The sequence below is a fragment of the Salvelinus alpinus genome, chromosome 3 (genome assembly GCF_045679555.1).
Source record: "Salvelinus alpinus chromosome 3, SLU_Salpinus.1, whole genome shotgun sequence".
Lineage (NCBI taxonomy): Eukaryota > Metazoa > Chordata > Actinopteri > Salmoniformes > Salmonidae > Salvelinus > Salvelinus alpinus.
In genome coordinates, this window is record NC_092088.1 from 30,754,190 (window position 1) to 30,776,574 (window position 22,385).

Sequence of the window (22,385 nt, forward strand, 5' to 3'; positions counted from 1 at the left end):
CCTGTAGATGATCCTATAGATTTTAAATATTGGGCAGTACGAATATGAATTGTGTTGACCACTTTCTCTCCCTCTTGTCTTTCTCCTCTTAGGATGACCAGGGCGACGGTGGCCATTTACAGCATTTAACTTCACTAGATTTTTTACATTGTTGTTGTTGTATATTTGTTTTAATTCCCTTTTTAATTGATCCTTAGTTTTTGTATAATTATTCATATCTCCGTGTCCATGCCGAACCAGTCCTGCATGCCATATTTTTTATAGTTTTGTTAGGGCATACCTTCTTTGTAGTTTATATTTTCTACAAGTTTATCTTGATTATATGTCTGTCTTATTTCATTTCGTAACCACCTGTCTTACTACACTTACTGGATACGATGAATCATGTTTTGAGAGTTTGTGTGCTACAAATATTTAATGTGTTGATTGAATCAGTCCAGTTTATGTCTGCATAGTTTTATAAACTCAAACTCAAACAAATTTATTTTGTATGGGAAAGTTTTTTTTTTTTTTTACTACCTGTGGCAAACACCTGTACATTTTTGGACAGTTTTGATGGAATAAAAACAGACTGGAAATACCATCAGTGTGGCAAAAGTTTATTTTATGCATGTATTTATTTTTTATCTTTCAAGATGTGATGTCATTGCTTTCAAACAATATATTGTTGGTGTATAGGTGGTAGTGTGTTTGAGCAGTACTGTAGGTTGCCCATCTTGAAATGGCCTGTGCCACATTGACCATAGCTTCTTTAAAGCACCTTTATCCCAACTATTCCTCATACTCATTAAGGTGGTGCAATCCCTAGATTAGCCACTGAAATGACAGTACTGTAGAGCAAGAGCATTGGAATTTACTGTGCATGCAGCCTACATACTCCTCAACAAACAGACAAATTGAGGAGAAGGTTGAGTAGAGGCTTGGTGGCAACAGGTATGTGACATTGAAGTAGTGAGCAGAGCACACCGCACACAGCTTTCCAGTGAGGATTACACCAGATTTAACCCTATGAATAACAGTGATTGCTGATTGGTCACACAGAAAGCATGCCACTCTGTCAGCTCAACAGGTCGCTTGCTAAGAAGTTCAGTACCTGTTCCAAGGATGAGACTCGTGCTGACGTTATCCTGCCAACTATCCTGCTTGACTTGACAATGTATGTGCCTAAAGTACTTACTGGAGACTCTTTCAGGATATATGTATATTGCACTATCAACTGATGTCCTGTAAACTCGGGGGGACATTGGCTGGAGAAAGCCACCATGGCTTGCTTACATGGACCTCGACTACTGAATTTGGAGAAAACCCCTCCTCATCTTCAATTCAATGACTTGATCCTGACGGGCTACCGGCCAATTTCAACCTTTCAGGGGTGCATCAGAAGCTTGTTCTACTTTCACAATGAATTTGGTAACATTTATACACATGGTAAGTATACGGTCCCTACCGTTCAAATATCAACTGGCATAGTTTATTGATAATTTACACTTCAGAATAACTCATGAATGTCTCATTATAAATGCGTTTATATATATCTAAATGATGATACATATTTCACTTATAATTGTAACGCTTATACATTTGCATGTTCACAAAAAATGTATGAAATACTAATTGATTTATTATTTATACTATTTACAAAGTGTATTCATGGTTAATAATTCAATATTCTAAAGTGTTATCTATGGTTCTCCTGTTTTTTTACTAAATTGTCTCATCTCATGTGTATTATGTATTTAATGTATAATCTAAGTGAGTATTTAGTCTTTGTAGGCTAGTAGATTTCTTACTACACCAGTAATTAAATTGTTAACAGCTGCACGTTTGAAAAAGAGGCCACTTTGGGCTACTCTCACTTATGGGTAATTTACAAGCATACCGGTACTTGACAAGTATGTGTAAAGAGACAAGGATATGGGGGATTATTGGTAATCTGTCCTTGTCCTGGATATATTGCACTAGTAATTGGCCTTGGACTTGTATGATTGACCCATTAAAGTGGAAAAATTAGTCAAAACACTTTTCTATCTTTGGCAACAACTCTCAATAGGCTATGCATGAAACTTGAAAGATGCACCAAATTTTTTTGAATTATTATCATACATTTAGGATACATTTTGTTTGTATGATTATTTTCCACTCTCTCAGAAACCCTGCAACTGAGATGTGCATAATGCTATGCAATGCATAACATTGCAGAACATTCATAGTTTAAGCACGGGCAGCTATGCACCCTTGAGCTAAGTGTGGCAGCCTCTATGATGTGACTCCTCCTTGGATATCCTCTATAGCTAAGCACATTAACACTAACTCTAACTCAGGAGGGGATTAGCATAGGAGAGTTGCTCAGCAGGCTGCAATACACCTGTGAGAGAGACTTCAGAGAAATACAATGGTGTTGGAGAAAACAAACTGCAGGGCTATTCTACTATGAGGGCCATTTCACAGACACAGATTAAGCCTTAATCTGGTCTACTGCCCTGCATGTACTGGTACCGATATACCTGGCCTAGACTGTGTTGAATCCACTGCGCCTCCATCTTGGTACTCCTCCTAAAAAATATTTTGGAAGGTATAGAAATGCATTTATTAATGTCACCTTAATGTATACTTTTAAATTATATTATGTGAGCTAAACATACAAATAAAATGAAAACAAAATTACACTTTTTTAATACATTTTTATTAATACAACAAACAATTATTAAATATATGTAATCTTTACCTTGAAAGATTTAATTGAAATACCGTAGAATTCAGATACTGTAGAATATCCGTGTCTGATTTATGTGCCAGACCACGCCCATGTGGATGTTTATTGGTCAGTAGCGGCCATGTTTGAGGCGCTAGCCTGGAAAATATTGCATTGAGAGAACTTCGTCCATAGATGCCATGCTTTAGGTTTTGTGAAAATCGGTCATTCGGTGCGAGAGGAGTAGCGTTTTAAATGTTTTTCACAGAATTCAAAATGGCGGGAAAATCCATCATAGCGGACCTTATGGGTCCTAGAGGCAAATATTTTCTTGTGAGGAGAGGGAGATATGTACAACATTTTATGACTCTAGGGGAGAATCTCAGTTGCATACTCCTCATGTCCTCTCTCCTAACCTCTTCAAAACAGGACCTCTGGCTTTCTCATTCAGTGGGTTTTGAGAAGGAGAGAGGACACAATGAGTATTGAGATTCTCCCTAGGTCTCATGGGGTGAAGGGCATGACCTTTCAAAGTTTGCATCTTCAATTGCTTGTTATAGCACCACCGTGTGGCCAATTTACATGGCACTGCTTGACAAGATGTTGCCCTTTACCTTTTTGCAAAGTCTCAACCTTGTAGGCCTTACCATCTCACAGGAATTTGAATTTGTGTGAATTTGCCCTTACGGAATAATAATAATAATGAACCCCAACAAATACAATAAGGTTTCTTGCAGATTTGCTGCTTGAACCACTAATTAGCAAGCATGGCAAAATAAGAGTCTAGACTTCAAAAGTCTATCAATACTGAGACATCTCACTCCGTCCATCCAGGAATCCCATTCTTCTGTTTCCTTGTGCTGCTGCCACTTAACATCCCCTGGTCCGAGGTGGAGCAAACGTGGATGTGTGTGTTCCACTACCTTGCCTGCCTGTCCCCCACCGTGGGCTCAGTGCTTTACCACACCTTCATGAACCATGAGGGCGGGGAGCCCATCTACGACACACTCCTTTCCCTTGACATGATCGGAGTCTGCCTGGTCAACACCTTGGGTAGGTAACGTCAGATTCCAGATCAGTTTCTCAGGTCCTGTTTGAAATATGTTTGAAAATGTATCCTTCCTTCCTATTCTCATCACACAGTCACTCACACATTAATCTTCATTGACTCTCCTGTTTCTGTGTCAACCAGGATGCCTGCCCATCATCTATATCACCCTGATGTGCTACCCTGTCACTTGCATCCTGGCCCTCCTGACCTACAGCCTAATCTCAGCCTGGGGCATCCTCTGTGCCACCACAGCGTGTAGCAACTATGGGCGCCTTCGCGCTTTCATCTGGCAGGCCCTCTTCCGTGTGTTCCTCTTCCTATTCCGTTGGCTGGGCGACGGCGTAGGCAGCCCAGCTTCGCTGCGCCTCTTCTTCACCATGGACATGCTGGCTATCACGGGTGGCCTGGTGAACCTTAGCCGGGTGCCCGAGCGTTTTAGCCCAGGCCTCTTTGACTACTGGTGCAACAGCCACCAGATAATGCACGTGCTGGTGATCTGCTCCATTATCTACATGCACTGGGGGATGCTGGAGGATTTAGCCTGGATTAAGACGTTCCAGTGTCCGGTGTTGGAGTGAGGGACAGAGAAGGATTGACAAGGCAAGGCCAGGAAACAAATAGGGCTGGGGCGTAGGATTTAAGGAGGGGTGGGTAGGAGTGACCATACGAATAGAATGACCAGAATGGACAGCCCCATTCAAGTCTATGTTTGGTGATGGGTGGACTGGTGGCCATATTGAATGTACTTACCGATAAGTGCACATGAACATTTCTGTGGTCTGATGGGCTTGAACCTTCTTGTAATTATATTTCTATGGGTGATGCGTGAAACTAAAGTTTTAAGAATACACTTTAGGACTAGCTGCCGAAATTACTGTAAGGAATACAAATTGATTCACTGTCCATTTTGAAATATTCACCCCCGTACAGCAGAAGAATGTAGGGATAAGAATCGATTGGTGCTATTAATGATGGACGTCAGGGAATTGTTGTATAGCTTTTGAACCCAAATTTCAGTGTTATTACTTTGCAATGAGATGGACACACATCTACATGATTCTGTATCAGTTAAAATGCAGTAGGCCTTTGCCTCCAGTCACCAACATAAATATTTTCAATGAAAAGGATTGCAATAAATTAAATATATATTTCTATCTCCTGTTTCCAGTTATACTCCCTTTCAGTGTTTGATCATGATACTTTTATTGTCAGAAACAACTGTTACTACGAAAAGAACATGGCAAGACAAGAAAACATACGATTTGGCGGTTTTATTGCAAGAAAGAGATATACACTCGAAAGGAAATATGTAGATGCAAAACTCTCATTAGAAATGAATTATACATGTTTTATCAATATTAATACACTGTACTAGCATTTTATATCCAGATCAATCAGGTGTGCATTTTCTGTGTATTTGTGTTTTATTCAGACTTGGCACCAAACAAATTACAGGCTTACCCATAGCATTAATGTAAACCAGAGTTTATCTTTCAGGCTTAGCATTGGTACCACTTCTACTTGTACTGCACCTTAAACCCAAAAGCACAAGCATATCAAATTCTGTGAGTATGATAAAGCAATAATGGTCAACTTTTGCACTTTATGCACTCTATTTCTTCTTGCAACTTTGCGCTGTGTTCCTCTCAGTTCTACAGACTAAGAGTACCCCCAGGTCTAATTTTTCTGTTGCAGTGTGTCATTTATTCTTCATCAGAGCTGCTGTCATCCTCAGGCTCCGATAGATCAGCGATGGGGAAACGCAAGATGGCCGCCACTCCACTGAGCTGGGTCAACTCTGTACAAGGGAGAGACAGAGGAGGAGACTGCTCAATTGTTTAAGCAAATTATACAATATTTGGTTGACAAATAATAAATATCACACACTCAATGATGCAATGCTACTCAGTAACCCTATCAGTGAAATCCCCTATGGTGAGAAGAAACATGGGGTGTATCTCAATATGCATTCTACCGTATCTCCACACTCTCATGCTCCGAGTGCATTCTCCGACCACGTTCTCTTGAGGAATGCATAAAACAACACATTTGAGAAGCACTCGCACTCCCCCTACTGTGTTACCTTACGCTTCACCTCCCCATTCACTGAACCTTCTTCTAGCCAGGTCAATGGCAACAATAGACAAAACAAGATATATATACAAGGCAAACTTCATAATTTTCAGCTAGATATGTGAATCGTAATAATCTAGCTAGGCAGCTAGTTAAACAGGAAAAAAATTACCTAAAACTAAAGTTATGCAAGGTAGATGTACATTTTTCGTGGGTAGCTACCAATTCTTCGTAGCTAGCTAGCTAGCCCTATTGACTTACTATGGACTTATCCATTCACTGAACCGTCTCCCAACCAGGACAACAATGGCAATAGAGACAAAACAAGATATACACAAAGCAACCGTTTTACTTCATAACCATCAGCTAGCTATATGTGAATCGTAATAATGTAGCTAATCAGATAGTTTAACAGGCAAAAATGACCTAAAACTAATATTATACAAGATAGATGCCAATTGTTTGTGGGTAGCTAGCAAACAATTCTTTGTGGCTACCTGGCTAGCTAACAGTACTAGTAGCTACACCTATTGACTTATTATGGGCTTGCGATCTACGGTACGTAGGCAGGTAAACATGCCAAAATTAACACAGCATGTATTTATTAACGTATCAAGAAAATATTATAGTCAGGCAACATATGAAATGTGAATAGGCAACATTTCATTCTGAAGTCGGAGTGTTTTTTCCTTTCGCTTCGGCTCAAATAATGGCCACCATTGATTTCAATAAATGTTGCATCATTTTGTACGTAGTTGTGTACAAAATACTTTCCGTTGACGTTTACGACGATGCATGTACAAACGGAGTACGCATTTGAGAAGTGCCCTCTGTGCTCCGTTTCACATACTTTGATTTGGACTCGCACTCCGACCCTACCGTGCTCCAATTTGCATGCTCGGAGCACGGCAGTATACATTGAGAAACACCCATGGTATACTACCAATAACACATCTGTGAAATTGGCATTGACATGTCACTGAATATGGAAGGAACAAAACTTACGTTCTCCAGATACATGAAGGCTTGAAAATATTCTGTGGAAGAAAATAAAGAGGATCGGGATGAGAGTCGAGGACATGATCACTATATGAAACAATCATCATAATTACAGTATAACTTGTCTACAATAGCCATATTTTTAAAAACTCATATTTTCACCATTATCATCATTTCTCTTCACTGCCTATCCCTACCTCACGGTTCCACCATTGTCTCTCACGTTGTCCACCAGCCGTACGTATCTACTCCGTGTGGTCACATCCTGGTGCCTGGGGACAGAGACATCCAAATTAAATGAAGAACATGCACAGATAAGCGACGATACCCCCTCACAGCTCATCTTCTCGCCGCCTGCTCTTTCCATGACATAGGCTGACCAGGTGAAAGCTATGATCCCTTATTGATGTCACTTGTTAAATCCACTTCAATTTGTGTAGTAGATGAAGATGTAGTTGAAGGGGAGGAGACAGGGGAGGAGACAGGTTAAAAGAAGCATTTTAAAGCTTTGAGACATTTGTTGTGTGTGTGCCATTCAGAGGGTGAAGGGACAAGACAAAATAGTGGCCTTTGAACAGGTTATGGCAGTAGGTGCAGGCCCACCGGTTTGAGTGTGTCAAGAACTGAAATGCTGCTGGGTTTTTCACGCTCAACAGTTTCCCGTGTCTATCAAGAATGGTCCACCAAAGGACATCCAGTCAACTTGATACAACCGTTGGAAGCATTGGCGTCAACATGGGCCAGCATCCCTGTGGAACGCTTTTGACACCTTGAAGAAGTCATTCCCCCACAAATTGAGGCTGTTCTGGGGGAAATTCAATATTAGGAAGGTGTTCCTAATGTTTTGTACACTCAGTGTAAGTCTACTTATCTTGAGAATAGAATAACTTTCTTTTTTTCTGGAGGGAACTTTGGTTGTGGCATTCAAGTTAGGTTATAAACACATATGAGCACAATTCACACATGACAGAGACACATGCATTGTATGTGCATGCCTCTATCCTCACTTTCTCAAATATTTATATAAAACACAGAAAATCCAATGTTTTCCCCCACAGAAATCCAGATATAATTCCATAAAACTACATACCTGAAGAGGTTATCGCTAATCAACAAGATGTCAATAGCCAGTGCTTCGGAAGCTTTCTCCACGTGAGCCAAACTGCAACATCAAGTGAATAGAAAGGTCAGTGTTCAGTAGTGGTGGAACATGAGGACTCTCAATGTCATAGTCAGCCACTGGCGTCGTGTTCAGTAGGGCACACCGTAGCAAAACGTTTTGCAATGGAAAACGTGTTCTTATTAGCCTAATTCAGATTTTAGCGTCAAAGAAAGAAAACAAACCAAAACAGGGAGGGACTATGTAGACGTGTCCAACAACGTACATTTTTGTTTTCTGTCGCCAAATGGTAAAAAACATTTTTTGCTGTATGCCCTAATGAACACGACCACGGTCTCTCTCTCTCTCACCCATAGAAGGCTCTGTCGGGCTCATGTTGTAGCATCTTGTAGAAGTCCTCCAGGGCTTTCACCTCCCCTGCTGCCTGTGAGTCACAGAGGAGACAAAGCATGAATAAATTGCAGTGTTTCTATTGAAAGGACCACGCAGCTGGATTAATAGACTATTAGTAGGAGTAATAGACTAAATGGGACACTCACCTTGGTATCAGACAATCTAGCGGTGACAGCTGGATCGCATAGAATCTCTGCAGGAAAAAACCCAACCCAGTAAGCATTGCCCCACAAAAAAGGAAGAAATATCAAAACAACATTCTGAAATAAAATAAACTTAACACATTACTTAAAGTTGACAAGTATATGTATTATTACATTTTATACGCATGATAATAAGATATAAGGGGTTACAGATGCTTATAGCAATTCTTACAATGCATTACAACCACACTCATAATGCAGTGTAATAATACATTGTAACGTTATCAAAACATGTTCTCTACCTTTTAGGGAGTATTTGTGTCCCGAGGAGGAGTGGACTAACATGAACTTGGGCTTATTCTCCAGCAGAATCTTGGAGTCTTGTCGGACTGCCTCCCTGAAGAGGTAGGCCATGAACTGGTCCTTCACAAACCCTGGACTGGCCACCAGTATACACTTCACCACTGACACAAAAAAAGACAGGGGACCGGAGTGAGAAAGTGGTGATATTAGGTAAAAGGTGAGGAAAATAGAAGGTGTGTAGGGAGCGACCGTCAAGTGACCTAAATCTGCCCCATTTCACAGGCCAGATGATGCCTGCTAAATCAGCCCCGAGTTGTGTTCAGTAGGGAGTTTCACAATGAAGGGGGATATACTAGAGGACCCACCGTCAAAGTTGATATGTCTGAGGATCCCCTGCATCACTGCCTCATAGAACCTATCCAGGGCCTGAGAGAGCGAAAGAACCCATTAGGAAACCAAACCCTTGCACATACTGATTGTTAAGACGCTTACACACAGGAAAATAAAATACTGCCGCCTCCATTGGTTTCTATGTAAAGCTGGCGGCAAGTTTGCCTCCCAGCCTGGCGGGAGCGGAACAGGGAGGGACAGCAGCTGCCGCCAAGGGCACGCATGGTACATTTTTCTCTACCACTCCAGTTAAACACTTTCATCTTCTCGTGCTGGGTGCAGCTGCCTCTCCTCTTGTGAGGGATGGTTATCTCCACCTTGGCCCTTAGTAGGGTCATAGCGGGGGTCACCAGCACCAGGTTGGCCAGACTCTCATGCATCCCCAAGGCTAATACTTTTGTACTACCATAGAATAGTCAATATACCATGTCACACAGATTTCAAATACTTCCTGAAACACTCAAATGGCAACCACCCACTGATGGTAGAACTGTATGTAGTATGGCGTATGATCATTGTTCTGTTAGTTCCAAATATGACAACAACCATAGTTGGCTACACAGCACAAATACATCTGGGACCAGACTAGGATTATGTAGCATAGTGATAGTGTAACAAAGTTAGATTTGCAGCATGCCCCTCGTGCCAACTTTGGCAGCTCCCTGTCTGTAAGCCCCTTTAGTGATGGGGTCATAAAGCCTATACTGACCTTCTCGTGCTGGGTGCAGCTGCCTCTCCTCTTGCGAGGAATGGTCACCTCCACCTTGGCCCTTAGTAGGGTCATAGCAGGGGTCACCAGCACCAGGTTGGCCAGACCCTCCTGCATCACCACGGCCGCTACGTCTGCCTTCTGGGTGGGGTCACACGCCTGCTCTGAGAGGGCCACAGGAAATAGAATAAGAGTTCAGGTTGCATACAGGCCTAGGTACTCAAAACAGGGTTCCCAATCTGTGGTAAATCCATTTACTTTTCCACGACTTTCCATGTCTACAGATAAGAATGTGACAACTTTCACACACATTAGGCAATGTACATGTTTCTGATCATTTATTGTATAAACTGTGATCCATATGAAACATTCCCTGATTTTCCATAATTGCATCAATGTATTGACTAAATTCCCTGACTTTTCCTGTCTGGAATGCGTATTTGAAAATTCCATGATATTCCTGACATTTCTCAACCTGTGGGAAGCATGTCAAAACAGGTCTCAATACAGAGAACCATATGAAAGACTTAGTGAGTGGAATACCTTGAAATTCAATGATTTCGATTGACAGATTACGTACAAAACAGGGATTTAAGCCTTTGAGGAGCACCATCACCTCACAGGTTACAAGTACACACTCACCGATCCTATCGAGGACAACACTATCCCAGATCTTTTTGGCAAGTGTGAACTTTCTGTTTAGCTCCAACTCAATGGTGTGGTAAGCCCCCATCTAAGGACAGAGGAAAAAGCACTTCCTTCACTTGCAACTACAAAACAACAAAATATAAAATTGGAAACTCCACGCAACTTAGACCATTAGCATTAGCTTTCCTAGCGTCATGATTTGTCTACTGGTAATGTGACAACGCCAAACTGACATAATAACAGTTACAGGCTAAAGTGGAAGTGTGCTGTTTTTGTCCTCAACGTTGTTAATCTCTGACCTTCACATATTGATTCTCCTGGATGTTGGTTCCCTTCACCCTCAGCTGGCAGGCCTGTGAGTCAAAGTCAATAGTATCCACACACACACACAGGGTGGTGCGCACTCTCGAGCTCCCCACGCTGCCCGTGGATGACTCAGTCTGCACCTTTCTGAGGAATCAGGGAGAAAGGTATCATGGGTCACTAAGGCTGCGCTTTTTAGTAAAGGTGTGTGTGAGTGAGTGAGTGAGTGAGTGAGTGTGAGAGAGAGAGAGAGAGTGAGAGACAAAGTGAGGTAGATAGAGCATTACAGCTCAAGTGAGAAAAGCTAATTATTTCTGAATTGCCATTAAATAGTCAATATGGCAATATACTATGTCACACGGATTTCAAAGACTTCCTGAAACACTCAAATGGTAACCACCAACTGATGGTAGAACTGTAGTATGATCATGGTTCGCAGCAGGATTATATTAACCTGGTAGCAGATCTGTTTGTGCCAAACATGACAACAAACATATTTGGCTACACAGAACAAATAGATCTGGGACCAGACTAGGATTATGTACCATAGTAGTAGTGTAACAGAGTTAGATTTCTAACCTCACTCCATAGCTTGAAATGTTTCCACCCACACGATCAAAATCGCTAACTTTTCTATAGCGCAGTTGGCTAAGATGTTGTCAAGTGGGCAGTCAAGTGAGTTTGCAAGACAGAGGATCCGAGATTGAGTACCAGTGCATCCTCGAGTGGAAGGAAGTTATGCTGTTAAGCAAGCACAATGAAATCCGTCACAATAGCAAGTTACCTAATAGTGGAGGCCATAAGACTGTCACCGATCTGCAGTAAGTTGTAGGTGTGCCACATGTCCTCTGCCTCTTCCGGCATCAGTGTCACCTGACTGGGAAAAGAAACACACACACAACCTTGATAACAGAGCTCAGATCAGGTTGTGTGAGATTGAAAGTAATCAAAACCAGCAGTAATGGGAATTGCTATTAGTGGTTCAAGTCAATGTTGGAAAGTTTGTCATTCAATTTGATCAAGACAAGAATAACTGTTTCTGTGTAGCAATGAAGATGGAAATATATTGAACAGGGGTTTTCAAACAGTGTTCCGCTGCCACCAAGGTACTCCAGTCAAAAGTTTGGACATACCTACTCATTCGGGGGTTTTTCTTTATTTTTACTATTTTCTACATTGTAGAATAATCGTGAAGATATCAAAACTATGAAATAACACAATAACACGCGTTTCCACTGCCCCCAGAGTCAAATGGTGGTGAGCTCTACACCATTCCAGTCGACGCTTGGCATTGCACATAGTGATCTTAGGCTTGTGTGTGGCTGCTCAGCCATGGAAACTCATTTAATGAACTCAGTAGTAAGTGTTGCAACAAGAGGACAGATGATTTTTAGGTGCTACGTGCTTCAGGACTCGGCAGTCCCGTTCTGCAAGCTTGTGTGGCCTACCACTTCGCAGCTGAGCCGTTCTTGCTCCTAGACGTTTCCACTTCACAAAAACAGCACTTACAGTTGACCAGGGCAGCTCTACCAGTGCAGAAATGTGCCAAAATGACTTTTTGGAAAGGTGGCATCCTATGGCGGTGCCACGTTGAAAGCCACTGAGCTCTTCAGTTTGGCCATTCTACTGTCAATGTTTGTCGATGGAGATTGCATGGCTGTGTGCTCGATTTGATACACCTTTCAGCAACGAGTGTGGCTGAGATAACGAAATACAATCATCTGAAGGGGTGTCCACATACTTCTGTATACAGTGCATTCAGAAAGTATTCAGACCTTCAGTTTTTCCACATTTTGTTACGTTACAGCCTTATTCTAAAATTGATTAAATCGTTTTTTTCTCATCAATCAACACACAATACCCCATAATGACAAAGCAAAAACAGTTTATTTTTCTTCACATTTAATACAAAAACATCACATTTACGTAAGTATTCGGACTCTTTACTTAGTATTTTGTTGAAGCACCTTTGGCAGTCGAGTCTTCTTGGGTATGATGCTACAAGCGCTGCACACCTGTATTTGGGGGGTTTCTCTCATTCTTCTTTGCAGGTCCTCTCAAGCTCTGTCAGGTTGGATGGGGAGAGTCAGTACACAGCTATTGTAGGTCTCTCCAGAGATGTTTGATCGGGTTCAGGTCCGGGCTCTGACTGGGCCACTCAAGGACATTCAGAGACTTGTCCCAAAGCCACTCCTGCGCTGGCGCAGTCTTTCATCAAGGATCTCTCTGTACTTTGCTCTGTTCATCTTTCCCTCGATCCTGACTAGTCTCCCAGTCCCTGCTGCTGAAAAACATCCCCACAGCATGATGCTGCCACCACCATGCCTCACCGTAGGGATGGTATTGGCCAAGTGATGAGCGATGCCTGGTTTCCTCCAGACGTGAAGCTTGGCAATCAAGCCAAAGAGTTTAAACTTGGTTTCATCAGACCAGAGAATCTTGTTTCTCATGGTCTGAGAGTCCTTTAGGTGTGTTTTGGCAAACTCCAAGAAGGCTGTCATGTGCCTTTCACTAAAGAGTGTTTTCTGTCTGGCCACTCTACCATAAAGGCCTGATTGGTGGAGTGCTGCAGGAAGGTTTTTCCATCTCCACAGAGAAACTCTGGATCTCTGTCAAAGTGACCATCGGGTTCTTGGTCACCTCCCTGGGCAAGACTCTTCTCCCCCGATTGCTCAGTTTGGCCAGGCGGCCAGCTCTAGCAAGAGTCTTGGTGGTTCAAAACACCTTAAATTTATGAAAGATGGAGGCCACTATGTTCTTGTGGACCTTCAATGCTGCAGACATTTTTTTGTACCCTTCCCCAGCTCTGTGCCGACACAATCCTCTCGGAGCTCTAAGGACAATTCCTTCGACCTCATGGCTTGGTTTTTGCTCTGAAATGCACTATTAACTGTGGGACCTTATGTTGACAGGTGTGTGCCTTTCCAAATCATGTCGAATCAATTGAATTTACCACAGAAACAATTCGGAAAGTAGAAACAATCAAGTTGTAGAAACATCTCAAGGATGATCAAAGGAAACAGGATGCACCTGAGCTCAATTTCGAGTCTCATAGCAATCGGTCTGAATACTTACATAAGTAAGGTATTCTGTTTTTTATTTTATATTTTATACATTTGCAATAAAAAAAATTAAAAAATGTTTTCGCTTCATCATTATGGGGTATTGTGTGTAGGTTGATGAGAGAAGTGAAGGGGTCTGAATACTTCCCGAATGCATTGTATATAATAGTGTACTTACAACAACGGTGATAATTGATTGTCTCACCTAGCTATTTTAAGAAGAACGCAAGAAGAATTAACTGTAAGTTGCTCTGGATAAGAGCATCTGCTAAAAGGCCTTAAATGTAACTGTCAAGGAGAATCGAAAATTCCAAAAACCAGGCATTCAGGGCACATGCTCATTGATTTTGTAATGTTTGTGCAGAGGAACACAGCATTAGCCACGGCAAAATGCACAGAATTCAAGTAAATTAGCTTCAAAACTTCAAAATGTGTACTGCAGAAAATGTGATTTCCAACAGTAACATTTTCTGTATGCTAAGAAACATTTACAGTTCTAGTTAAAATACTATGTTAGAGTTTACACTTCCTCTTACAATGAACTGTGGCCCGGGAGGTCAAAATAAAAATTACCTCCTTACCAAATCTATTTATTTAAAAAATGTTGATTACTTCTACTTGACATTCACCTTATAATAAAACATGACGGTATTATATATATTTTTGCTAACATATGGGTAGTCTGGACAATAGAACGAGTCCAAATTCACCCAAGGCTGAAAAATGGCAAAGAACGTTGGCTAAACGGGAACACTAGCGCGAGCCCATAGCTAATGAATGGAATCGAACGTTCACAGAGCCTGACTGGTGACGCTTAGAATTCCATTTAGCCTATATGGCACCAAAAAATGTATCCTTTTTTATTTTACCACTACAATATGTTCTTAGGCCGACACTTAAAAATAACAACTCGTGTAAAAGTAAACATCCGCACATCGATGGTGCCAAGTGTGCTTATGTCTGCATAACATGAAGTAGGGGGAAAATGGCAACTTTTGACTATTTCTGGTCTAGCGACCGATGACAAGAGTGTACGCTGCCCAACCTTGTGTAATTAGAAAGAGGAGATTGTCTTGATTAAAATGCTGTCCGACTTGAAAAATATATATATATACACATTGCGAGATATTTGGCGAAATAGACAGACATACCTATATTTCCCTATAGTAAACAATGGGACGAACTCAGAATTCCATGACTATTTTTTGGTTGTTGTTTACATTCTAACTAACCATCAACGTGGGTAGGTCTCGTTGCCATCAATAGCAAAGCAGGCATTATGACGTAGAACAAAAAACTGGAAATAGAACGTTCAGAAGGCTAGTTGGTGCCACGTTGCTCAATAGAGCTAATAAAGCCAGTTTTTTCGTGATTACTTCAAAACTACGGCAAGCAGCTGGGACATACCGTCATATTATGAAACTGGGCTCTACAACGGATGCAATGAACTAGTTCAACGGATGCAATGAACTAGTTATCAGAAAAAAACATTGTTAAAAATGTCATGTGTGGGGGCCCAGGTTCGCCGGTTTGCCTGCGCGGGGGTCCCTGGACAACAAAAGTTTGAAAACCCCTGGTATAGAGCACTCAGCACAATAATATTATAATGCAATGGTATTCCTATGATGATATTCTAGCTCAGCTAGCTAGTATGCATGACTATGAGTATGGACAACTGCCCATATTTTGTGCTCAGCAGCTGATAAACCAGGACGGCCATTTCCATGTCAAATTCAACAACACATGGATACAACATTGTTCTTCTTTAATGATGTATCGAAATGCATACAATACACTGGTGGTGACTGTGAATAGTTGCACTGTACCAGAATTATATACTGCTACGTCGGACACTTGTGCTAGCTAGCAACAAAATAAGGCGACAGACCAGCGCTAGCGTTAACGTTCGTTAGCTAGCTAGCCTGTTGACGCTTACTTACCCGGCATTGTCTTTTTCGATATCTTTATGAAGCAACTTCATGGTGTAATAGCTTTGTTACAATAGTATTATTTGCTAGCATATGAAGGCGTTATTATTACATTTAGCTAGTGTCATATTTACTCCCTCTCAAGAGTCTATTTCTTTAGAATGAACCGCTCAAGAGATTAGGGTTGGTGGCCTGACCTCCGTTCCGCCAGCAAGAATAAGTAATACCTAGCAAGAATAAGGCGGCAATTTCCCTTCAAAATAACAGTCCCACAGTGAAGATGGTAGATTTTGGTTCTTTCGAAATTCGTGCAGTAATACCTAACAACACAAAACGATACACATAAATTAAAAAAACAAAGAAATATCAGAAAGAGCAGTCCGGAATATAAATATATATAGGTATATATAATGGTGTGTATAGACAGTATGGACAGTATATTAATAGAAAATGTGTGTACAGAAGTAGTTACAGTGAGGGAAAAAAGTATTTGATCCCCTGCTGATTTTGTACGTTTGCCCACTGACAAAGAAATGATCAGTCTGTAATTTTAATGGTAGGTTTATTTGAACAGTGAGAGACAGAATATCAACAAAAAAATCCAGAAAAACGCATGTCAAAAATGTTATAAATTGATTTGCATTTTAATGAGGGAAATAAGTATTTGACCCCTCTGCCAACAAGGGTTTTGCCACCAAGTACTAAGTCATGTTTTGCAATCACAGAGGTCAGATGTTTCTTGTAGTTGGCCACCAGGTTTGCACACATCTCAGGAGGGATTTTGTCCCACTCCTCTTTGCAGATCTTCTTCAAGTCATTAAGGTTTCGAGACTGACGTTTGGCAACTCGAACCTTCAGCTCCCTCCACAGATTTTCTATGGGATTAAGGTCTGGAGACTGGCTAGGCCACTCCAGGACCTTAATGTGCTTTTTCTTGAGCCACTCCTTTGTTGCCTTGGCCGTGTGTTTTGGGTCATTGTCATGCTGGAATACCCATCCACGACCCATTTTCAATACCCTGGCTGAGGGAAGGAGGTTTTCACCCAAGATTTGACGGTACATGGCCCCGTCCATCGTCCCTTTGATGCGGTGAAGTTGTCCTGTCCCCTTAGCAGAAAAACACCCCCAAAGCATAATGTTTCCACCTCCATGTTTGACGGTGGGGATGGTTTCTTGGGGTCATAGGCAGCATTCCTCCTCCTCCAAACACGGCAAGTTGAGTTGATGCCAAAGAGCTCCATTTTGGTCTCATCTGACCACAACACGTTCACCCAGTTGTCCTCTGAATCATTCAGATGTTCATTGGCAAACTTCAGACGGGCATGTATATGTGCTTTCTTGAGCAGGGGGACCTTGCGGGCGCTGCAGGATTTCAGTCCTTCACGGCGTAGTGTGTTACCAATTGTTTTCTTGGTGACTATGGTCCCAGCTGCCTTGAGATCATTGACAAGATCCTCCTGTGTAGTTCTGGGCTGATTCCTCACCATTCTCATGATCACTGCAACTCCACGAGGTGAGATCTTGCATGGAGCCCCAGGCCGAGGGAGATTGACAGTTCTTTTGTGTTTCTTCCATTTGCGAATAATCGCACCAACTGTTGTCACCTTCTCACCAAGCTGCTTGGCAATGGTCTTGTAGCCCATTCCAGCCTTGTGTAGATCTACAATCTTGTCCCTGACATCCTTGGAGAGCTCTTTGGTCTTGGCCATGGTGGAGAGTTTGGAATCTGATTGATTGATTGCTTCTGTGGACAGGTGTCTTTTATACAGGTAAGAAACTGAGATTAGGAGCACTCCCTTTAAGAGTGTGCTCCTAATCTCAGCTCGTTACCTGTATGAAAGACACCTGGGAGCCAGAAATCTTTCTGATTGAGAGGGGGTCAAATACTTATTTCCCTCATTAAAATGCAAATCAATTTATAACATTTTTGACATGCGTTTTTCTGGATATTTTTGTTGTTATTCTGTCTCTCACTGTTCAAATACACCTACCATTAAAATTATAGACTGATAATTTCTTTGTCAGTGGGCAAACGTACAAAATCAGCAGGGGATCAAATACTTTTTTCCCTCACTGTATATAGGACTAGCCTCGACTGGAATACAGTCTATACATATGAAGTGGGTAAAACAGTATGTAAACATTGTGACCAGTGTTCGGTCACTATTTACCGTGCCTTCAGAAAGTATTCACACCCCTTGACTTTTTCCACATTTTGTTATATTACAGCCTGAATTTAAAATTGATTAAATTTAGGTTTTGTGTCACTGATCTAAACACAATACCCCATAATGTCAAAGTGGAATTATGTTTTTAGACATTTTTACAAATGAATTAAAAATGAAAAGCTGAAATGTCTTGAGTCAATAAGTATTCAACCCTTTTGTATGGCAAGCCTAAATATGTTCAGGAGTAAAAATGTGCTTAACAAGTCACATAATAAGTTACATGGACTCACTCTTTGTGCAATAATAGCGTTTAACATAATTTTTGAACGACTACACACATACAATTATCTGTAAGATCCCTCAGTCGAGCAGAGAATATCAAGCACAGATTCAATCACAAAGACCGTTGGTGGATGGGTAAAAAACAACAGATATTGAATAATCCCTTTGAGCATGGTGCAGTTATTCATTACACTTTGGATGATGTATCAATACACCCAGTCACTACAAAGAGGCCCTTCCTAACTCAGTTGCCAGAGAGGAAGGAAACCACTCAGGGATTTCACCATGAGGCCAATGGTGATTTTAAAACAGTTATAGGGTTTAATAACTTTTATAGGAGATAACTGCGGATGGATCAACAACATTGTAGTTACTCCACAACACTAACATAAACACCATAGTACCCTCCAAGCTCATCATCAAGCTTGGGGCCCTGGGTCTGAACCCCGCTCTGTGCAACTGGGTCCTGGACTTTCTGACGGGCTGCCTACAGGTGGTGAAGGTAGGCATCAACACCTCCACTACACTGATCCTCAACACAATAAGGGTGCGTGCTCAGCTCCCTCCTGCACTCCCTATTTACCCACTCATGCCTCCAATTCAATCATCAAGTTTGCAGACGACACAACAATGGTAGGCCTGATTACCAACAACGATGAGACAGCATACAGGTGAGGGCCCTGGCGTAGTGGTACCAGGAAAATAACCTCTCCTTCAACGTGAACAAACCGAAGGAGCTGATTGTGGACTTCAGGAGACAGCAGAGGGAGCACGCCCACGTCTCCATCGACGGGGCTGCAGTGGAGAAGAGGAAAAGCTTCAAGTTCCTTGGCGTACACATCACTGACAATCTGAAATGGTCCGTCCGCAACAGCTCCCCTTCAAACTCAGGAGGCTGAAGAAATTCAGCTTGGCCCCTAAGACCTTCACAAACTTTTACAGGCCTGTTGGGCTGTATCACCACCTGATACGGCAACTGCACCCTCTGTAACCGTGAAAAACCCAGCAGCATTGCAGTTCTGCCTAAAAAAATAAATTTACTTTGTCTAGCCAAAACGTTTGACCTGATGCATGTTTTGGCACGTAAGGTTGGCCTTGGGCCAGTGGCGTGTATTCATGGATGCCAAAGGAAGTTGTCAGGCTTCCCCAAAACATTTACCAAAATAATTATATATATAAAATAATATATATATATTCAGCCTCTTGCGAATTGAAGGAAAATTATGAAACACAAAAAATATTTTGTCTCTTTGTGTTTCATAATTTTCCTTCAATTCGCAAGAGGATGAATGTATGTAACAGGAGAAAGCATCCGAGCAAGCTGTCTCTCTATGTTTTGGCTATCTACCTGATTCTGTCTGGTCCAAATGAGTATGACATTGTTGGCGCCAGTAGCATTGAAGGCAAGGGAAGCCAGCGAGCATTTGGCCTCCCTTTACAAAAAAATATTAAAAAATTTGCCAGTTTTGAGCTAAACTGAGCGAACTCAACTGTGAATGGTCCTGACGCACCAAAACAAGGTGTCAAGGGGAGCCAGAAAAACTTGAATTGTTGCATCTCATTATGTTGTTGTCCTCAAGTGGCTTGGGTTCCCCAGTGATTTTACCCATGCACCGCTACTGCCTTGGGCTGATTTACATGTGTAAAGTCTGCAGCCTGCTCATCATCATTAGGATAATGTAGGTCAGTTATAGGTATGCCAATCAGTTAACACTCCATTTACTGATCACATTGTCTCCATTGTTTCGCTTTAGCACTTAGATTCTCTCCTAATCACCCGCAAATAGTCGGATTTTGGCACCTCCATTTTAAGGGCAAGCCAAGAGTCTGGTATGGAATGGCATTTTTAATTCACACTGCAAGATGACGCTCCTCGGTGTGTAAACTAAGTGGATTTGGAAAGTAAAAGTGCTCCTGAGTAGAATGGACACCCCTAATACTGCAACACAATGTACAGGCAATAAAGTACAGTCCAATAAATGATAGGAGTGCACAAACAACATTGTTGACCATTTAAGCTTAAAATAAATACAAATATATATTATAGAAATACTTAAAATTATTCTTTGTATAATATCTAGTATAAAATATATCGCTAATTGTGCACATTTTTCATCCTTTCCGCCCTACTTATTCATTTAATAAGTATACAGGACGGAACTCTTATTCTGAAGGATTGCGCTGGGGTCAAACACAAACTCCAGCGCAAGTGCACATTCGTGACCCGGAAGTGCTTAATTATTCTTGCCTGTTTCACATCGGCGGTGGCCTGTACATTCCATCGTAAAGGGGTAAGGATTCCGGAATAGAAACACGGTTTCAACTGCTCGGTTTCGACTGCTCTTACAGTTTTGCTTCGGTACTGCAGTTTAACCACAGAGTTTTTATGTACCCAAAGACAGTACAGTATAAAGCTAGGCAAAATGCTTCTCCAATATAAATCCCCTGTAATGTCATGTTGACGCCGAGATAAAGACAGTTTCAGGTTGGATATTCGCGCTTTCAAACCTCAATAGCTTTCAAACCACTTGAACCACAGACTCCAAATAAGTGTCATGATGTTGATAATATTGTGCACAACATTGCACAGGTCTTATTTTCACGATTTGGACAACAATTTACTTTGCAAAGCTAATAAACATGTGTAAATGTAAGCAGCATTTTGTATTCCTAGTTGAATTAGTTAGGGAGCATAAACAAAGTACAAACTTTTTTTACATTCGAATTTCAATAGCTCTTTTGTCATGTGACCTACTGACTTCAAACAAGGTTCAGATGTACACTCAGTGGGCCTATACATTGCGCACCCTTTTTTGGGTCCATTTCCATCTCACACGATTTTACATGAATATGCCTGCTCTGCCCCCTGAAGGACAGTGACCTGGTGACCTCTGACTCCTGGCCTCTAGGCCTACAATCACTGCCTGCCTGCCTTCTCCTTGGGCCTGAGAGTGTATAGCTTACTCCCTGGAACTACAGACCTCCAGGCCTCCACACCTACTTTCCCTACCCGGTCAACACCCCTCTCCCTTGGCCTTAGACTATAGCTTACTCCCTGGAATTACTAAAATGTCTGTAATGCTGCTGTTAGGAACCACATGCACCTGATAACTCGAAACAGGCTCTGTGAACCTGGTAACCCGAAACAGGCTCTGTGCTCCTGCTGACCCGCCTGTTTTTTTTCTGCTCACAGACTAAGTCCCCACTCCAACCTCCATGGCCTGAGTGCTGCCCCCAGCCACCGAGTCCGTCCGCCCTTGCTCGGACTCCAAGTGCCCCCTGCCTTGGGGGAGGCCTCCTCGTGCACCTGGTGACCTTTTGACTTCCACAGCGAGTCCCAATCTGACTCACAGTCCCACCAGAGGATGGGCCCGGGCGGATGGGCGACCACCACCACCTAGCCCCCTACCTATCCAGAGCCCAAAGTCAATGTCTTATGCCTTCTACCCGCCTGCCTGGGCTCTCCCACACTCTTGTGTCTGGCCTCTGGCCCTTCTGCGTGTTTTGTTCAGTACTAAAGAATTTAGGACATTTGTTGTTACTTTTATCTCTCCCCTAGTTCAAGGTGGACACTTTCTCCCCCTAAAAAGAGGTGACTGACACACAGACACTGTGGATTGATTGGTTCCCCATTACTCACGCCATCCCTTCACATGGTTTGCAATAAAGACACACAGTTCATATATGGAAACAATGTTACCTTCTGACCTCCTTTGCCATAATCCCCGCTGATATTCTGTATATCAACAGGGACATGTGATAGATAAGCCTGACTTCTCCCCTCTCTGGACCCAAGGTGACTGAGGCACATTTGACGGAGGAAGTGCAGCTGCCAACACGAGAGTCCGAAAGAAGACATTCTAATAACAAGAGTTTCAACAGTTCAATCGCATAAGCATATTCTGCAGATAAGACATTTTAATTATCTTTGTTACTTAGCTAATATGAGTTAGTTAAAGAAACTCTCAAGCCCAATGCCTAGGTTTAAAGAAGGATATTTTAGTACACAAGCATTAGTAGGATTTAACCGAAAATTTCTCTCACAATCGTGAGGCCATGCTTTCACGGTCTGTATACATACTGAAAATCAAGATCAAGTGAGCTTTTTCCCTTCTGCTCCA

General features: G+C 42.0%; 3 protein-coding genes and 1 long non-coding RNA gene across 23 annotated transcripts in view; 3 read left to right on the top strand and 1 right to left on the bottom strand.

Annotated features, from left to right (window-relative positions):
* cmn (calymmin) overlaps positions 1-581 on the top strand; it is a 71,819-nt gene extending 71,238 nt beyond the window's left edge. For all 20 annotated transcript variants that reach the window (XM_071390998.1, XM_071390997.1, XM_071391012.1 and 17 more), the window contains one exon: positions 93-581. The gene's annotated coding sequence lies outside the window, so the exon portion shown is untranslated. The remainder of the gene's footprint in view (positions 1-92) is intronic.
* Positions 582-642: 61 nt separating this feature from the next.
* Positions 643-4,899, top strand: LOC139569628 (progestin and adipoQ receptor family member 4-like). Its single transcript, XM_071391018.1, has 3 exons — positions 643-1,428; positions 3,527-3,745; positions 3,885-4,899. Exons 1-3 carry the CDS (start codon positions 1,263-1,265, stop codon positions 4,319-4,321), a joined length of 822 nt encoding a protein of 273 aa, XP_071247119.1. The 5' UTR covers positions 643-1,262; the 3' UTR covers positions 4,322-4,899.
* A 100-nt stretch (positions 4,900-4,999) lies between these two features.
* Positions 5,000-16,040, bottom strand: pelo (pelota mRNA surveillance and ribosome rescue factor). The gene is made up of 13 exons (XM_071392517.1): positions 15,827-16,040; positions 11,609-11,701; positions 10,821-10,971; positions 10,516-10,606; positions 9,874-10,037; positions 9,140-9,200; positions 8,774-8,935; positions 8,475-8,521; positions 8,286-8,359; positions 7,906-7,977; positions 7,013-7,087; positions 6,822-6,853; positions 5,000-5,541 (listed from the first exon to the last, which is right to left on the bottom strand). Exons 1-13 carry the CDS (start codon positions 15,865-15,867, stop codon positions 5,447-5,449), a joined length of 1,158 nt encoding a protein of 385 aa, XP_071248618.1. The 5' UTR covers positions 15,868-16,040; the 3' UTR covers positions 5,000-5,446.
* Positions 16,041-20,510: 4,470 nt separating this feature from the next.
* LOC139569717 (uncharacterized) lies at positions 20,511-21,955 on the top strand. Its single transcript, XR_011673934.1, has 2 exons — positions 20,511-20,555; positions 21,458-21,955. It is a non-coding gene; the product is annotated as an uncharacterized lncRNA (long non-coding RNA).
* The last annotated feature ends 430 nt before the right edge of the window (positions 21,956-22,385 follow it).

Coding starts and splice junctions, on each gene's coding strand:
- LOC139569628 (XM_071391018.1), top strand. CDS start 1,263: ATGGCTTGCTTACATGGACCTCGACTACTGAATTTGGAGAAAACCCCT. Junction 1,429..3,526: donor TGGTAACATTTATACACATG/GTAAGTATACGG, acceptor CCGTCCATCCAG/GAATCCCATTCTTCTGTTTC. Junction 3,746..3,884: donor CTGCCTGGTCAACACCTTGG/GTAGGTAACGTC, acceptor TGTGTCAACCAG/GATGCCTGCCCATCATCTAT.
- pelo (XM_071392517.1), bottom strand. CDS start 15,867: ATGAAGTTGCTTCATAAAGATATCGAAAAAGACAATGCCGG. Junction 7,978..8,285: donor CCCGACAGAGCCTTCTATGG/GTGAGAGAGAGA, acceptor TTGATGTTGCAG/TTTGGCTCACGTGGAGAAAG. Junction 7,088..7,905: donor ATTAGCGATAACCTCTTCAG/GTATGTAGTTTT, acceptor CTCTGTCCCCAG/GCACCAGGATGTGACCACAC.